We start from the raw sequence: 16,467 nt of genomic DNA on the forward strand, positions 1-16,467 counted from the left end.
CTAACTTTATTATTTATAATTTCCCAGATGTCCCCTTTAAGTTGTCCAAGAAACCATCACTTACCTAGGTACTTCTGTTATTTGTCTAAATAAAATAATTAATTTGGAATGCTAGGCCATTTTGATTTTGATTTGTATGCCAGTTTTAGCAAAATTGAAGTGACAACTTCAAGTTGTTGGGTAGATCAGAAAACTGACCCTCTTAGGGTTGTTGCAACGGCACAAAAGGTAGAGAATTTGCCTTGCATGCAACTGATCTGGGTTCGATCCTCGGCATCTTATGTATTCCCCTAAGCCTGCAAGAGTAATTTCTGAGCACTGAGCCAGGAGTAACTTCTGAGTGTCCCTGAGTATAGCCCAAAAAACAAAAATATTCCACCCCTAGCTGTGCTTAGTGCTTACTCCTGGCTCTGTACTCAGTGATATCTCCTAGTGGTGATCAGGGTATGTGCTCAGATGTTGTGTGAGAGATCAAATCTGAATTGACATCATGCAAGGCAAGTGGAAATGCCTTACCCAATAATATCTGTCTATTCCTGACCCCTGCATTCAGGAGGCAATCTGTGTGCTTGTCCTGTTTATGCCTCTCTATACTTGTCTCCAGTTTTTCTTGTGATACACACAGAGACAAACAAGCACCATGGGATTTTAGCCTATTTCTTGGCAGTGAACACACGATCCATTTATTGAGAACTCAGACTATCCATTAAGAAATTGAACAAAAGCTACATAATGTAGTTTCTTCCATAGTCAGGCACTGCTGGAAAACAGAAAACTAAAAGGACATAGAGTGTGTCATTCAAGCCAGGGGAATAAACCTACTCACTGGCCACTGACCAGCAGAGACAAAGTCAGTTCTCATTGATGGAGGACATTGATCAATACTTTCTAGTGATTTATTATACACTCTCTTAATTGATCCCTGATGGATGGAATTCTTCATTAAGTTGCAGCCTTTGGGGGGTAGGGGGTGGAACTCTACCAGTAATTCTGGGCCCACTGATTCAGCATTTGAGTATGCGAGACTGAGGCTGCAGTGCTATATGGCTTCTGCAGAACCTGGGATTACCTGGGCCACATTGGCAATACTTGGGGGCTAGTAGGGCCAACTAAGCAGTGTTAGAGAACCATGTGATGGATCAAATTGGGTTCAGCTGCATGCAAGACCCCCACTGAGTTGCCACTTTTAAATTTTGTCCTCAAATTTTGCAAAGTCAAAGACCCTATTGTCAGTAGGTACCAAGAACTTTGAAATGGTTCCTCAGTGACAGGAATAAAGCTCCTGGAGCTGCTAGACATCTTGCTTGCTTACCTAGAAAGGTACTGGATTATGTGGAGATGTGTAAGTGATCCACATGATGGTGTCTATCATGATTAATCCCCATTAGCTCCGATCCAAGAGGTGCTTTCCTAGGCATCCAGACTCTAAATGCTCAGAATATTATTTTGATGACAACAAAAGTGCCGGAGAACTCTACCTCCACCCATGACCCTGTTAAAATTGCTCACCCTGTATATGAGTAGCAAACACACAAACATGTAGGTGACTCAGTGGCAAATGCTTTACCTCCTACTCATTTTAAGTATTTTAATTTTCCCCCTTTGAGGGGGCCACACCCAGCAGTGTTCTGGCTCTGTGCTCAGAAATTAGTCCTGGCAGGCTCAGGGGACTATATGGTTTGCTGGGATCAAACCTGGTTGATCTCATGCAAGACAAACATCCTATCTACTGTGCTATCGCTCCTGCCCCATTTTAAGTATTTTCTACTTGCTTAAGTCTTTTCTCAGTTCTGCTCATAGGTGACTGCTTTATAAATTATAAATCATGGGAATGTGAATGCTGGGGCAGGGGGTGGGGGAAATAGGATTTTAGTAGGTAGCTACTCATTGGGCCACACCTGGCAGTGCTCAAAGCACAGTTCTAGCTAGGATCACTCTGGCAGGGCATGAGAGACCCTATGTGTGGTGCTGAATTCAGATCAGTCCTGTGCCAGGCAAAAACCCTGCCCAGTGTACTATGATTGCAGCCTACTACCCTCTGTTTTTAGGGAAAAGAAATAACTCCAAGGGCTAAGGATGTGATTCAAAGTGGATGCATTGCATGAGCAAGGCCTATGTTTGTACCACCTGAGCAGTATTCTCCATCCCCGTGCATAACTTAACACCTTGCCTCTGTGTCTTGCAGGCTCTGCAATCCGCCTGTACTAGTGTGGACCTCTCAGCCCCAGCCGGGCCAGCAGCAAGCCTACTGGAGAAGAAGAGGTCAGGAGGCCTGCGGGTTGCTGGCTCCAGGGCCCCTGGAGGAGCTGGAGGTCAGGAGAATGGCCCAGGCACACAGTCTGCCTGCGCACATGCGTGAAAGTCCATGGGAAGTTGGAGGAAGGACCGAGAATGTGATGAAGAAGGCATTGTGGGAAGAAGAGCTTAGAGCAGCCCAGTGGCGGGACGGTGGCCTGGACAGCTGGGGCCAGCCGAGGAAGTTTGGGAGGCAGATGTCCATTGGGGACGGGGAGAGGCTGTTCCGAGACCTGTACCCGATCGTGCCTGGCGAGCCAGTGCTGACACCCCAAAGCAAAGGGAAGTCCCGCTCTTTGCCGAGAGTTCTTTCCCCCGAGGGCCTGAGCTGCACGGAAATTCCCATCCTCTTGAACGAAGGGCATTTGCCTGGTGCCCCCAACGTGCCCTTTTATCCCCCGAATTGCGCACCACATTTGGAAGCCCCCAGGCACGCTGAGAAGGTCGGCTCCACTGCTCCTTTCCCGAGGCCTAAGTTCGGGAGACCCCTCCGACCTCCACCTTACAACTCCTACCAGCAGCCCCGAGGGGCCGTGGAGAACAGCGGCTCTCCCGATGGCCAACCGGCAGACCCCTACAACCCCTACGGAACCAAGAACAGCGAGCCCAGGTCTGAGCTCTGCCTGTCCGACCTGGCCCTCGAGCCCCCTGTGTATGTGCCTCCACCCTCCTACCGGTCACCTCCGCAACCCATCGCCAACCCCTACCTGGAGGAGACAGCACCCAAGCTTGGGGGCGGTGGTCGCAGCCCACAGCCGCACCTGGTGGAGAAGGTGGGAGCGACATGCCCGGTGCCTGCCAGCTCGCTGGCAGTGGGGCCAGTCCACGAGTATGGGGCCAGTCAACGCTCCCCGAGATCTCCTCGGGGGCTCCCTGCACAGCCGCGGCCCACAGCCGCTGCCACCGCACCAGACGGCTCTATACTGTACATCCCCTTTGACGACCCCAGGATCCGGCATGTCAGAGTCGCTCAGCAACAGCGTTTCTGCGAGGAAGCCAATCCCCAGGAGAAGGGACCCCGTTACAGCCCGCACCCCATGCCACAGCCAGCCCCTGAAGCCTCACTTGTTTATGATGCCCTTTTGAATCCACAGAGCGTGGCACTGCCGCTTGGCCATGAGCAGGGCCCTGTCTTCGCAGAGCCCCCTCCCCCGTGGCTGTGGGATCAGCTCCTCAGGGAAGGAGAAAGCCGAAGTTTTCCAGACCCCAGGGACCCCTTTGGTGTCGATCCAGGGCAGCGGCCTGACCTTCAAGGCGCCCGGCCGGGTCCCACCACCAAGGCCCACGACGCCTCCCCTGTGCCCCTGGGCGAAGGCCCCTGCGAGGCGCAGACCAAGCTGAGAAAGTTTGAAACTGGGATCCTGACCAAGAAAAGTTCAAAGAAAAAATCGAACGAGACCATATTTTGTTTGGTCTCCATCCCAGTGAAGTCAGAACCCCATCTGCCGGCGGTTGATATGAGCCACAAAGACGTAAAGCGGGGTGCTGCTCCCAAGAATGGGCTTGATAAGAGCTTGGCTCTGCGGGAACAAAGCCTGCTGAGCATGTCCGCCACCGACCTAGAGCTGCAAGCACTCACAGGAAGCATGGTCGGCAGAGCCGAGTTCCCCAAACAAGACCTGGACAAACAAGCAAATGACCTCAGCCCCCTCCCGCCGGTGAGACAGGGAGAACTCAAATCCTCTGGCTCCTGGCCCGGGCACCAGTACAGAGACCAGCAGACACAGACCAGCTTCACAGAAGAGCCCAAGGCCTCCTCAGCACCCCACCCTGCTGCAAAGGCAGGTGGAGGACCCAACACTGTCCTCACGGCCAAGTTCTTAGACCCTGGTGCCCCTGAAACACAGCGTATGGCACCGAGTCCTGGAGACCCCAAACAGAGATCCAGTGCCTGTCACCTGAAGGGCCAGATGTCCCTGAACCTGTCCAGCAACAGTGCTTTCTCCAGAACCCCTACATCCACCGATCAGGCCCTGGCACCCAAAGAGGGTCTGAGACAGCTCAGTATGGAGGGCCTTGGGCATCAAGCCAGTGCCAAGGTCCAGGGTGAGGGGTTGAAGGGGTCACCCCAAGGTCCTAGCCATAGCAAGGAGCTCTTCGGTCAGTTTCTTTTGAAGCCTGTGAGCCGCCGTCCCTGGGACCTGATAAGCCAGCTGGAAAGTTTTAACAAGGAACTTCAGGAAGAGGAAGGAAGCAGTGACAGCAGTAGCAGCGGAAGCAGCAGCAGTGAGGACAGTGATGAGGAATGGGCAGAGGAAGGCCAGATTCGATCCACACCCAACAACTCTGGTTTCACCAGCAACCGCCAAGAGCCGAGTGTGGATGGACCGTCCTGGATATTGGTGCCGGAGGACTCTGAGTTTAGGGTTGCTGGGAGAGTGAAGAGTAAGTCTGAGAGCTGGAGTGACGAGCCAAAACCAAGCCCCTCAAGTGACCAGCCCCCAATCTCCCAGCCCTGTGATGATGATGATAACAGGCTCTCAGCCCGAGATAGCCTGCGGGTGGAGAACGGGAAGGAGGCTGAGAAGAGAATCAACCCAGTAACTGTCAGTCCTGGGCCAGTGAAAAGAAAGCCGTCGCCTTCCCGATGCAGTGAGACCAGGCCTGTTCCCAGCTTGGGCCCTGCTGAACTGAGGGAAACCCAGGAAAGGCAGAATCCTCCCAGTGTAGTAAGCACGCAGGAGCTGAACAAAACTGTCCCTCTTGTAGCTGACCATGGAGATGACCAAACCCCTGAGCTGCCACTGTCTCTAGCCAGCAAAGCCCGAGGGCTCTCGGCACCGGACCTGAGGTCTGTGGGGCTGGACACGCCACCAGCACCAAGTGCCAATGGCTTGGACGGATCTCTGAGCATTGTGGGCTCAACAGAAATACCCCCCAATGAGTCCCTTCAAGAGAGGGCAGCTCGGATCCTGGGCATCGAGGTGGCCGTTGAATCTCTGCTACATGGAGCCAGGAGGGTGGCCCCGAACCAGCTCCCCGAAGCCAATGAACGTGTCTGCAGGCCCGCGTCCCCCCCGACGGTGTCCATAACCAGTGTTGCACCTTCGGGCCACCCCAAAGTGTCCGCCGACGCCTCTTACGGCCGCAGAAAGTGTGGCTGGACCCAAAGCCCGCTGTTTGTCGGGGAGAGGGAGAGTGGGCGGCGAGCCCCGCAAGTGGACGGGACTGACCCGGTGCCCACACCCAGCCCCCACCAACCCGAGTCCCCGAATCATAAGGATGCACCTTCAAAACCCCCCTTCAGGTCCACCCTTCTCCACGTGGTGGAAAGGTCCCCGAGTGCGGCCGGGGGCGGCGAAAGGAAACTCCGAGGAGCTTCCAAAGTGATCGAAAGTTTGCAGGAGAAATTGGCTTCGCCCCCCAGGAGAGCAGCTCCCGAGCGCCTGATGCGAATGAAGGAGGTGAGCTCTGTGTCCCGCATGCGAATGCTCACCTCCCTGGGCCCCGACTCCACTGAGGAACCCGAAGAGCTGCGGGACTCCTGGAAGCAACCCCAAGCCCTGGAGTCCCCAGGCTGCGGAGACAAGGCATCGACCACGGGGCCCGTGTCCACTGTCTCCAGGGCCTTCCTCTCCCTGTCACTGGAAGAGAACAGGCAACCAGCCGCGCCCAGAGCCAAAAATGGGGCGCACGACTTCTGGTGCCCAGGTGAGGAGGCAGGGGCTAGGGTTGGGGTGTCCTGCTGGTGCCCACTGAGTAGGGCCTGGGGAACACTTGGTAAACTTGACTCGTGCCCACCACACTTAGGGTGCAGGAGAAAGTCGTCTCTCCCCGGTGGGCAGTTACTTCCACGCATTTTCCATGAAAATGCTCAAAGAGGTATTGGGGTTCCAGAAAACTTCATGAATCCTGGATTTTGAATTCAGCAATCTGAGCTCATACCTCAGTGGGAGTCTCTAAAAAAACATAAAATGGTAACAAATTGGAGTTTACATTAGACATTCAAATTCGAGTGGAGTTCCTTAGGTTTCTGAGTGTCCCTGGTTGACCTGGTATGCCTGTTTTGGCTTGGGTTTTTTTTGTTTTTAATTTTTGTGGGGAGGGAAGATGATCACATTCAGCAGTGCTCAGAGGATTACTCTTGGCTCTGCATTAAGGATTCACTCCTGGTGGACCATATGAGATGCCCAGGATAGAACAGCCGGTTGCAGTATGCAAGACAAGCTCAGGTCCCAGTTTGCCTGGTTTGGGTTTTGTTTTTTATACTTTGTTTTACATCTTTCATTCTGAGAGCTAATGAATCTTCCTGCTTTGGTTTATGGTCCAGATTTTCCATCACAAGTCAAAAAGTAAGAGAATGATACAAACCAATTAGAAGAAATCACTTATAAGACACTTGTAATAGAGTGTTGGTGGATTTCTAAATACTTTTGAACCTCCAAACATTCCAGTTTTTTATTATTTTCTGTGGGAGGCCTTTGGATTTTGGATCACACACTGCTCTGGGGTGATTCCCAGCTCAGTGCTCTGGGGTCATTCCTGGCAATGCTCAGGGGACCATGCAGTGTTGGAGATTAAACTTGGACCTTCCGCATGCCTGCACGCCAGCACACCAAGCACACACTCGGCCAGCTGGGCTGTCTCCAGCCACACATTTCTACTGTCTAAAATGGCAATCATTTCTGGTATTATTTCTCACTTACATGTTCACCTCTAATAATCTTTTTATTTATTTGTTTTTAGACCATACCCAGTGATGTTCAAGGTTACTCTTGGCTCTGTGCTCAGGAACCACTCCTGACAGTGCTCAGGGATGCCCAAGATTGAACCCAGTCTGGCTGCATGCACAGCAAATGCCTTACCCGCTATACTATCCCTCCGCACTCCCCATCTGATAATCTTAAGTATTTACAGCATGATATCTCATTTATTTCCTGTATTTCTTCCCTTATCTCCATCCTCATAAAAAGGGGAAAGGAAAAACAAAAAAAAGTAGAGTGAAAATCTGCATTCAGAAAAGGTTAAGTTGACCCATTCAATTGTTCTCTCCCAAAAGTTATTTTATAAAAAAAAAAAGTCTAGAAACCATTCCTCAAAATCAAAATCCTATTGTGTATTTTAAATAATTATAGAAATCATTCAGATATAAAATTAGTGCATAAACAATTTGGGGGCCCTATTATACATAAAATCAATAAAGTATTTCAGGTTCTGTGCAGGCCTCTTGGTAAATCTCTAGAGACAATTTTCTCTCAGTGTCCTAAATAAAAGACAGTCAGATGATTAAAAAACTCTCCATCTGTTGTATAGTATCCTATCATTCACCTCAAATCTGTCCCATTTTTCTTTTTTCTTTTTCTTTTTCTTTTTTTTTCTTTTTTGTTTTTTTGGGTCACACCTGGCAGAGCTCAGGGGTTACTCCTGGCTTTATGCTCAGAAATCGCCCCTGGCAGTCACGGGGGACCATATGGGATGCTGGAATTCGAACCACCGTCCTTCTGTATAAAGGCAAATGCCTTACCTCCATGCTATCTCTCTGGTCCCAAATCTGTCCCATTTTTATGTTTTCATTCTGACACTACTTACAAAGCTAAAAAAGTTTAAAAAAAAAAAAAAACATGTCTAATGGATTCATCCACAAATTCTGAATTTTTTTTCCAAACGTTTTGTTTGGGGGGATAGATGGTTTTGGTTCACACCTGGTCATGTTCAGGGGTTACTCCTAGCTCTGCACTCAAAAATTATGCCAGTTAGTACTCAGGGGACCATTTTGTTGTCAGGGATTGAACTTGGGCACTGTACTATTCCTCTGCCCCTCAAATTCTGATTCTTTTTGTTTTGGCGCCACACCTGGCAGCGCTCGGGAGTTACTCCTAGCTCAGAACTCAGAAATCACCCCTGGCAGCACCATATGGGATGCTGAGGATTGTTTCTGGGTTCACTGCATGCAAGGCAAATGTTCTACCTACTGTGCTATTGCTCCAGCCCAAATTCTGTTTCTTAAAGTCCCTGAACTTTGATTGTTCCATCTCAGGACACAAGTGAGGAGCTTTTGACTCAGAGATTTACAATCCTTTGAGCCTCTAGTCTTCTCACCCTAATGTAAACTCAAGGTAGGCCCCGGATGTATTTATAGTGACTTGCCCCAGACATTGCTTGACCATTTCCAGTTAGATGCCCACTTAGACAAGCCCAGGGGAGTCCTAGCCTATTTCAGGTCAGTTTTTTTTATCTTAAATAGGCAGAGTTAAGACAGATATTACAGGTTCCACAGCATAAGCCTCTACCTGGAAGGGACTTTAAATCATTTACTGACCTCTGCCTGCAGCAAGGGTCAGAGTGGCCATCCAGAGCCATATGGGGAATCAGGCCCAACCATCATATTGTGGCACCTCAAGAAGGTGCCTCCTCTTTTGTTTTGCAATCTGGGGGTTTCAGAGTAGCTGGCCAACAGCACTTGTTTCCAGCTAGACGTAAGACTTTAGTTAAACCCAGAGAATTTAGTTAAACCCAGACTCTCTTTGGCACTCCTTTTTGTTTTCCCATAACTGCAGTGGGATTCTGGGCCAATGTCTTCCCTGCTCCTTATGCAGAGTACGTTATTGAACTAATCCATCTGCTGGGCCCTCTGGGATCCTCTGATTTGACAAATTAAGTCTTTGCTGAGGGAAAAAAAATTACCAAGCATATGGAAATTTTTTAATATGGTGGGAAAGGACTGCATAGCCCATTTTTGTGAGATTCTATGTTTTATTAGACTTTGTGGTTTCTCCTTCCCACTCCTCCCCAGCAATAAGCCCATTCACTTTAAGAAAATTACCTGTAAGTTAATATTTTAAAATAACTTCTTTTTGTTTTTGTTTTTGTGAGAGCCACATCTGGTGACGCTCAGGGGTTACTCCTGGCTATGTGCTCAGAAATCATTCCTGGCTTGGAGGATCATATGGGATGCCAGGGGCTCCAACCTCAGTTTGTCCTAGGTCAGCATGTGCAAGGCAAATGCCCTACCACTTGTGCTACCACTTCAGCACCTAAATAACATCTTTAATTGAGTCACCATGGAAGACACAGTTACAAAGTTGACTATGATTGAGTTTCAGTCATACAATGTCCTTCACCAGTGCATATTTCCCATTACCAATGTCCTCAATTTCCCTCCTGCACTCTTCCATTCTCTCCCTTTCTCTTTTTCTCTCTTTTCCCTTCTTCTCTCCTCCCTACCTTTTTTTTTCTTTTGTACACTGTAGTTTCAATATTGTTACTGAACTGGTGCTGAAAGGAGATAAAGTAATATTTATTCAACTTTCCCTTTAGATTTTAGGTTCTGATTTATAGTCCTCTTCATTGTAGGGTTTCACACATATATTGTTCCAACACCACATCCTCCACCAGTGTCTCCCCATCACCCTACTCCCCTCACTTTCAAGTCTAGTTTAAACAAATGGATTTCCTCATCTTTGACATCAGGGTAATTTATGAAGCCTGTCTCTTCCTGAGAATGAGGATTTTGAAAAAAGATAACTAAGTACCATTAGGGACTGGATATGAAGGTTTCCAAGTCTTGGCCTATAGTCACATATTTCTATTTTATAGCATCTGATTCTAGTTCAATAATGCATTCCTTCAGTTCTTAGCCACACCATTTGTCATGTGAGTAGATGGGGTCAGGGAGGAATCAGGAAAAATCTTGGGTGATGCCCAATTTTATTTTAATTGGTCATTAAAAACTCTTCTCACATGATACTAATTTTTGAATCATAGTCAAGTCACCTGTAGAAATTCTAATTATTTTTTCTCCCTTCTTTATAATTCATTTGTTAATACCCAATTAAATAACCCAAACTTGAGGGGTGGGGAAATAACCCAAACTCAAAGCAGGTGCACAGCTCATCTTGGTAATATCCTCAGGTTAACAGTGCTTTCGGAGCAATTTCTTTCACATAACACCCTGGAGAACATTATATCAGATTTTATGTGATGGTCACCTCTGGTTTTGAGAGAAACAGGGTGTATGATTAAAGTAATAACACATGATAACTTTTTCACTCAGTTCCTAAACAAGTTAGAATAACTCCTTATTGTTTAGTTGCCAATGAACTTTTGGACTTCATTGGCCTTATGATGCGTTTTATTATTTCAAACACAAAAATCCTAAGCCCCAACTCCAATCAGTCCTGTTCCTGTCACCCCAATAGTTTGGAACTCAGCATCCCCTTAAATTCTAATTTGGTTCTGGAACTTGAAGAGTACTGTATCCTGTATAAATCACCACACATGCACGCACAGCACATATCACACACATGCATGCATACAAACACATGCCCTTATAGAACTCTATTATCTGTGCTGTTACCTCTCAAATATTAAAATGTCCTTATTTAATGTTAAAGATGATCATTTGAGAGCACACTTGTTATAATAGTATTTTAAGTTTTGCGGGTCTTGCTTTAAGATCAATAACTCAAAATGTGCAACGGAATCCCATTTTTGCTGGATGATTTAAGTTCCCACTCAAAAGTTTAACCTAATAGTGTTCAGTGCCAACTGGTTTTATCAATCTCAGTTGCCTGTTCTCTCCTTTTATTATTGGGGCCAATCCCAGCATTGCTCCACCTGGCAATGTAGACCTGATGGTTCAGTGCTCAACCCAGCAGTACTGAGAGAGTTATGTGGTGCTGCGGGATCGTTGAGCTTAACAGATACTCTACCACTTGAACACTTGAGCTGTGTCCTAGTGATTTACAAGACCCTTGCCTGTTCTCTCATGATTTATAAGAGGAGAATAAAGTGGGTTTATTCATTTCCAGGGAAAATCTGTTAAGGTTTGGTGATGTCCTATGAGGATATTAGAAGAGTAGACATTAGCACATCTTCCCTGAGCAGAATCTTTCCAGAATGTTGCCACATCAACTGTTCACCAGGGAGAGCCCTTGTGAGTTATAGTCAGCTGAAATATTGCCTTTGGGATCCAAGGTTCTAAATATTCAGGGTTATGAATAGTCCAGACCTAGTCTGGCCAATACCATGCATCTCTCACTGCATATAGCTCTGGAGCTCTTGGAATGTATTCCTATCCTAATTGAGATGAGTTGTAAATGTAAGAATGCAACAAGAGGAAAGATAAAATAATTCCATCATTGAAGAAATAAAATACAATATGAAAATTTGTTTCACCATGTTTTTTGTTTTTGTTTTTGTTTTTGTTTTTGGTTTTTGGGCCACACCCAGTGATGCTCAGGGGTTACTCCTGGCTACGTGCTCAGAAGTCGCTCCTGGCTTGGGGGACCATATGGGACACCCGGGGATCGAACCACGGTCCGTCCAAGGCTAGCGCAGACAAGGCAAGGCACCTTACTTCTAGCGCCACTGCCCGGCCCCTCACCATGTTTTAACATGATTCTTAAAAAAATGGAAGATAGAGGCCAGAGAGATAGCACAGCGGCATTTGCCTTGCAAGCAGCTGACCCAGGACCAAAGGTGGTTGGTTCGAATCCCAGCATCCCATATGGTCCGCCATGCCTACCAGGAGCTATTTCTGAGCAGATGGCCAGGAGTAACCCCTGAGTATCACTGGGTGTGGCCCCAAAACAAAAAAAATGGAAAATAATGTTGAGTAGGACCCATTGGTGGTTAATTTTTTTAAGCCACATATAGGGGTGCTCAGGGCTTGCTCCTGGTTCTTTACTCAGGGATCTCTCCTGGTAGCACCTGGTGGATCTATAGGGTGCCAGGAGTTGACTACATGCAAGACAAGAGCCCTGCCCACTCAATTATTGCTTTGTCCCTCTCCCCACATAGTGTTTGTGTGTGTGTGTGTGTGTGTGTTTTGCATCATACTGGCAGTTATTCCTGGCTCCACACTCAGAAATTGCTCCTGGCAGGCACGGGGGACCATATGGGACACTGGGATTTGAACCGATGACCTCCTGCATGAAAGGCAAACGCCTTACCTCCATGCTATCTCTCTGGCCCCTCATAGTGTTTTTTTTAACACTCAGACTGCATCCTCTCCCTCTACCCCTTCCAAAGGAAGGGGAGAATGATCATCAATGGCTAAAGGCAGCCTCAGACATATTGTGTTTTTATTGGTGTTAGACCCTTACTGATATGAAGAAAGAGACTATTCGTCTACACACCACCATTATAGCTCCCTAGCCTTGGGTCCTTGGCTTCATCAGACTCTGGGGCTCAAGCACAGTTTGTAGAGTTGTTTCTATGTACTTGGTCAAGACAGTCAGCATCCAGGTATCTATGGAAACTGAGGCTTTTATAATAGTTCACAACCTCTTTCAGGCCTTACCAATCAAAGTGTCTCATTTCCACCCTGTGATTGTGAGGTGATAGCTCACCTCATACTTTGTGGAGGAAAAAAACATCTTCAGGAGGTTACTCACAGTCAGCACCTGATGAGGCTGAATGAGCACAAAAATGTCATGCTCAGCCATTAAAATCCTAGGTTGTCACGGGTGTCATGAAGTGACCCTTCAGAAGGCAGTGCTCATGTGAACTCTGCCTTGAACCAGATGGGCACATGGATGGCACAGTCAGTCATGTTTGAAGGGCACAAACTCCTCCCAAACACTGACTGTCCCATCTGTGTTGAATGTCAGATTCCAGAGGCTTTAAAGCACCTGCCTTGAAGCTTCCTGTTGTACTAGAGTTCTAACTGCATGAGGTTACATTGGAGGGGGGGGGGCAGACAGAGAAAGGGCTAAATAAATGAGAATTTATGTGGCCTTCCTCCTGCACAGATGTGCAGATGGTTAAAAAAGTGATGATTTGGGGACTGGAGAGATAGAACAGTGGTAAGACCTTTGCTTTGCATGCAGCCGATTCAGGACTGACAGTGATTCGAATCCTGGCATTCCATATGGTCCTGCGTGCCTGCCAGGAGCTATTTCTGAGTGTAGAGTCAGGAGGAACCCCTAAGCGCTGCCGGGTGTGACCTCAAAGAAGAAAAAAAAAAAAGAAAAAGAAAAGAGATGGCTTTGTAACCATTTTTCTATCTACCCAACTTAACCATCCTTTCATATTGCATCCATCCAACAGTTTCTCAGTACTTTAGGAAGCCTCTATTGTAGAGACCAGATATTCAGACAGGAAGAGGCTCACATGTAAGCTCCCAGGGATCTGTAAATCATGATGGGGTCAAATTTAGCAGCATCCAGGCCAATGATTGGTCCAGGGTGGACCAATATTCTGGTGTAAGAATGTCCCATTTAGAAAGTGCAAATCATCTAGGTGTAGTTTGCTGTGTGAGCTCTATTATGGCAACCTAGTTGCTTGCTCACCTGTGTCTGGAACAGCCTGGGAATTCTGTGCCAATAGTCATGCCTTGAGTCAGCCCTGAGCTGCCTACTGACTGGTGGCTGGCCATAGAGACAGAAATTGGGGGTCCTTCAACCTTCAGAGATAGCATCTGATCACAAAGGCACATCTTCTAAAGTCAGTTTTTATTATAGTTGTGATTTATAAAAACAACAAAGAATTTCTCCTTAGCGTCAGCCAAGCACGTCACTGCTGGTTTACAAGGGTTGCCTTTAAAGTTAATTATGTTCCACTAGGAATAATAGGAAGGTGACCAACAAAACATGAAGCAGCTCTTGTTTTTTTCCATCTACTGTTCAGATATGAACACCCATAACCCTTTAAAGCAGTTTCTAAATGTAGAAAATATAGACGTGCATTTTATATAGTTTAGATGATATTGTATATTTTTTCTCTTACAATTTTTAAAAAAAAATTTATTGAAAGCATTGTAGTAGTTCTTAGTAGTTGTTCTTAGTAGTTGGGTTTCAGACATAAAATGAATGTTTCAGGGCCTGTCCTACCACTAGTGTCTACTCCTTCCACCAATGTTCCCAGAGTCCATCCCATGCTACCACCTTTACCTTTCACAAATATGGTTTTGGGGTGCAGTGTTTTAAAGTTACTGCACCTTTACCACCACTGAAATATTTAAGCCCCACCACAACACCCTTAACTGTCCTTATGCTATTTCTAAGCCACCTCTTCCTTCCTGTCTACTACTTGAATCTCCCACTACTTGAATCTCAGATTTGTCATCCAAGGCCAAGGGTTCATTTTAGTTTGATACTGTTTATTCTCGTGTTTTGTTTCTCTGTATCCTGCAGATGAGTGAGATCATCTGTTATTTTATCCTTCTTCCTCTGACTTATTTCACTTAATCTGATTCCCTCCTGTTCCAGCCAAGTTGCAGTAAACTGCAATATTTCATCTTTTTTATAGCTGCATAGTAGTCTATTAAAATGGCCCTTTAATACAAGTTTTTACCCCATTGTGAAAACAAATTTGCTGAAAGGTCTAGAAATTAACTGTCATACACTTTTAGATCTAGCTTTCTTGTCATAACATGCTTATTTTTGGACTGAGAAGTCAAATGGAACAGACCAATGGACTCTCCCACTCACTATTTTTCTTCTTTCTCTTTCTTACAGACTCTTATGATCCGAGCAGAGTGGAACGAGTGTGAGGAGCAACCAGTGGAGTGGGACCAGTGGAGTGGGACCCCTATAGAGTGCCAGTGGAGTGTATAAACCCTTTCTTTGTGCATGCACAGAGAATGGAAGTAGTTGGGTTTTTGTGAACTTTTCCACCAGGAAACTCATCACCCCCCAAATTGCCACATGAGAATAAAGCAGTAGCCTGGTCGACACCATCTGCTTCTGGACTATGAAGAGTTTAGTAACTGTACATGGGAGAGTCACATGACTCTCTGGAATGATGGATTTGACTTGGCTGGTGAATAGCTTCATGCTAATATGGTTCTCTGAAAATGTAAGGCTGGACAAGGCAGCCAATGGTTTTGAAAGGATAGTGAATATTGTCTGTCATTTCCTTAGCTCTCTGTGGCCTGCAGTCCCTGCTTCCAAGGAGTTTGGGACATCAACCACCCCTGGTATGTCAGCACTTTGAGTTTAGGGAAAATATGAATGAGTATATATGACCCATTTTTTATTAATTGGCCTTCAGCTGCTGGAAGTTACTTTACTTATAAGTGACTGGCCATCAGAGAATAGAAGCAAGATTTTTTTTAAGTTCCTAAAAGATGGGAATTTGTACTATAATGTACTAGGAATATTATTTATCTGGCAATGAAATACTTGGATTGTTTGCAAACCTGCCTTTGTCTGCTTTGCACTCAGTATTATCTATTTTTATTTTCTGTATGGATGTTTAGAAATTCTTTATATGAAAAATAATTGCTGGTTTGAAATAGACCATTTTAACAAAGTATATTTCTTTTTACCAAAAAAAGCTATTTTTCTATGATGTAAACAATTGTTAGGTGGCAGATTTTTAAGGAAGTATTATTTTATTTAAGAGTCTGTATACCCTTTTGTGAGAGGAACCCAAAGAGGGTTCACATTTGCTTTAGAGCATATGACCCTTTACCCATTTGCCACCCTGCTACTTTCATCTTAGAAAGAGATGAGATGTCAGTATAAACATATCACAGGGTTAATAAGAGAAACTTTCACAGAGACTTTTTTACAGCAGTAACTATAAGGTTATATTTGAAACTAACCCTCTGAGAGCCAGCCAGTATCCCTATGACAACTTTTGGTGCCATACAATAGGATTATCAAAAAAACATAGTTTCATCTTTGTATGCTGATGGGGATCAACCCTAAAACTGTATTTTCCTCCCCTTTACCCTTCTAAAGAAATAAGTATTTTTATCTAGAATGATCCTTAGTCTCTGCATATTTTTAAGTGCTGGAGATATTACATATAGATTTATATATATGCGTGTGTGCCATTACAAAAGTATTATGAGGCCTATGTATTCTCCTGTTTACTATTGCATTAACCTGCACAATGTTTATGCATATTTAAAATGCATTTGCTAGCTAATATTTCCAGGATGGTTTCTTAGATTTTTTTCTTCCCCCCTCCTTATTCCCCTCCACTCTTCTTCCTCCCTTCTCCTCTCATTTCCTCCTATTCCTTCTCTGCTCCCCTCCTCTCTTTTGAGAAACCAGATTATCTATTTTTAGACATTTCAAATTCCTAAAATGTGAACTGTTGGGTGGTCTACAATTTGGCCCTTTACTTGACTCTGACTGGGCTCTCACAACCTGTTTTGATCTGTACCATATGATTTCATTTCATAAGAACTTCATGTATTTTGGACTGTAATAAACAAACAAAACCTAAGTAATTTCGAGGGGAAAATTCTTTTCTAGTACCCTTATTTGCAGTCCT

The 16,467-nt window shown here is 45.8% G+C and overlaps 1 protein-coding gene across 1 annotated transcript in view; it reads left to right on the top strand.

Annotated features, from left to right (window-relative positions):
* The window catches only part of JCAD (junctional cadherin 5 associated), a 45,464-nt gene extending 30,710 nt beyond the window's left edge, over positions 1-14,754 (top strand). Inside the window, exons 3-4 of the mRNA XM_049777465.1 lie at positions 2,186-5,946; positions 14,697-14,754. Of these exons, the coding sequence (XP_049633422.1) occupies positions 2,186-5,946; positions 14,697-14,731 (3,796 nt within the window). The 3' untranslated portion in view covers positions 14,732-14,754. The remainder of the gene's footprint in view (positions 1-2,185; positions 5,947-14,696) is intronic.
* Positions 14,755-16,467: the final 1,713 nt, after the last annotated feature.

This window comes from Suncus etruscus, chromosome 7, assembly GCF_024139225.1.
Source record: "Suncus etruscus isolate mSunEtr1 chromosome 7, mSunEtr1.pri.cur, whole genome shotgun sequence".
NCBI classification, from domain to species: Eukaryota; Metazoa; Chordata; class Mammalia; order Eulipotyphla; family Soricidae; genus Suncus; species Suncus etruscus.